Genomic DNA, 1,003 nt, shown 5'->3' with positions numbered 1-1,003 from the left:
GACGGACACGTTCATTAACATACTAAACAAGGGAATGGGGTCACCACCCCTTGGCAACAGACCCACGGCAACGTCAACGCCCCGAAAGTTAACTGTAAACAGTTTCTTATTCAGGTATTTCAACCACGGGGCTGTTTTTAGTTCAAGTGAGGCCTCAGAGGCACATCCAGAGCAAAGACTGTCCAACTGATGATGCGCGGCCTCGCTGGAGAGAACATATTTCAGTGGAAAGGGCACGCGGATCCTCGAGTGGCCCTTTTTAATCAGCAAGCGGAATACATTATTCAAAGCCGTATACGAGGAAACAACAGCAACAGGCCAGTTTGGAAATGGCTGGGGCGGAGTAAAAAGCTTTCTCGTCAGCGTTGATTGTTTTGTGGTGCCTGGAAGAACGGCCAATGCGAGTCTCATTTGTCCATTTTTGATTTTCGGATTACCTATGAAGACAATTGGGAACATATGGGATATTTCCCTCGTTTTGTTGGTCAAAATGGGGTTCACTGCAGTAATTATTTGCTGCTCGAGTTTGCCTAGAATATCCTTCTTAAATAGATCCTTGACACTACCACCAAGCCACTTGGGCACCTTTGATTTCCCTTCACCGATGAGAGTTATCGTTGGGTCCCCGATGTCAGTTACCACACTAACCACACCTACGTTTAGTGGTCCGCCGCTTGCAGCAGACACTTCGAGCAACAGTGTCATACTTGCGTTGCGTATTTCCATTTGTGTCGTCCCACTGCAAGGATATACATGACACCAAAAAGAGTGGTATGAAAAACGCGTAAAAGGCACAGTAGCGCTTACGTTCCAAAACTTCAAAATCATTTTATTTGGTTCCTCGAATTTAACTGTCGCGCTCCCAACCGTCACGTCCCGAATATGAGCCTCCCCTAGACTTAGACCATTAACCTTTTGCTCGGGAATGGTGAGATTCTCCATAACCTTTTCCGACTCTTCCACAAGTGTGGGTAATGCTGGCGTAACGGCCGCTTCTTGAATG

The 1,003-nt window shown here is 46.9% G+C and overlaps 1 pseudogene across 1 annotated transcript in view; it reads right to left on the bottom strand.

The window, feature by feature from the left end:
- The window catches only part of TEOVI_000587000:pseudogene, a 1,294-nt pseudogene extending 292 nt beyond the window's left edge, over positions 1-1,002 (bottom strand). Inside the window, exon 1 of the mRNA in view lies at positions 1-1,002. Within this exon, the coding sequence occupies positions 1-1,002 (1,002 nt within the window).
- Between the last annotated feature and the right edge of the window lies 1 nt (position 1,003).

The sequence above is a fragment of the Trypanosoma equiperdum genome (assembly GCF_001457755.1).
Source record: "Trypanosoma equiperdum strain OVI genome assembly, contig: ctg_1566, whole genome shotgun sequence".
Classification (NCBI taxonomy): Eukaryota; Euglenozoa; class Kinetoplastea; order Trypanosomatida; family Trypanosomatidae; genus Trypanosoma; species Trypanosoma equiperdum.
Note: the sequence above shows the minus strand (reverse complement) of the source record. Positions and strands in the feature narration are given on the sequence as shown.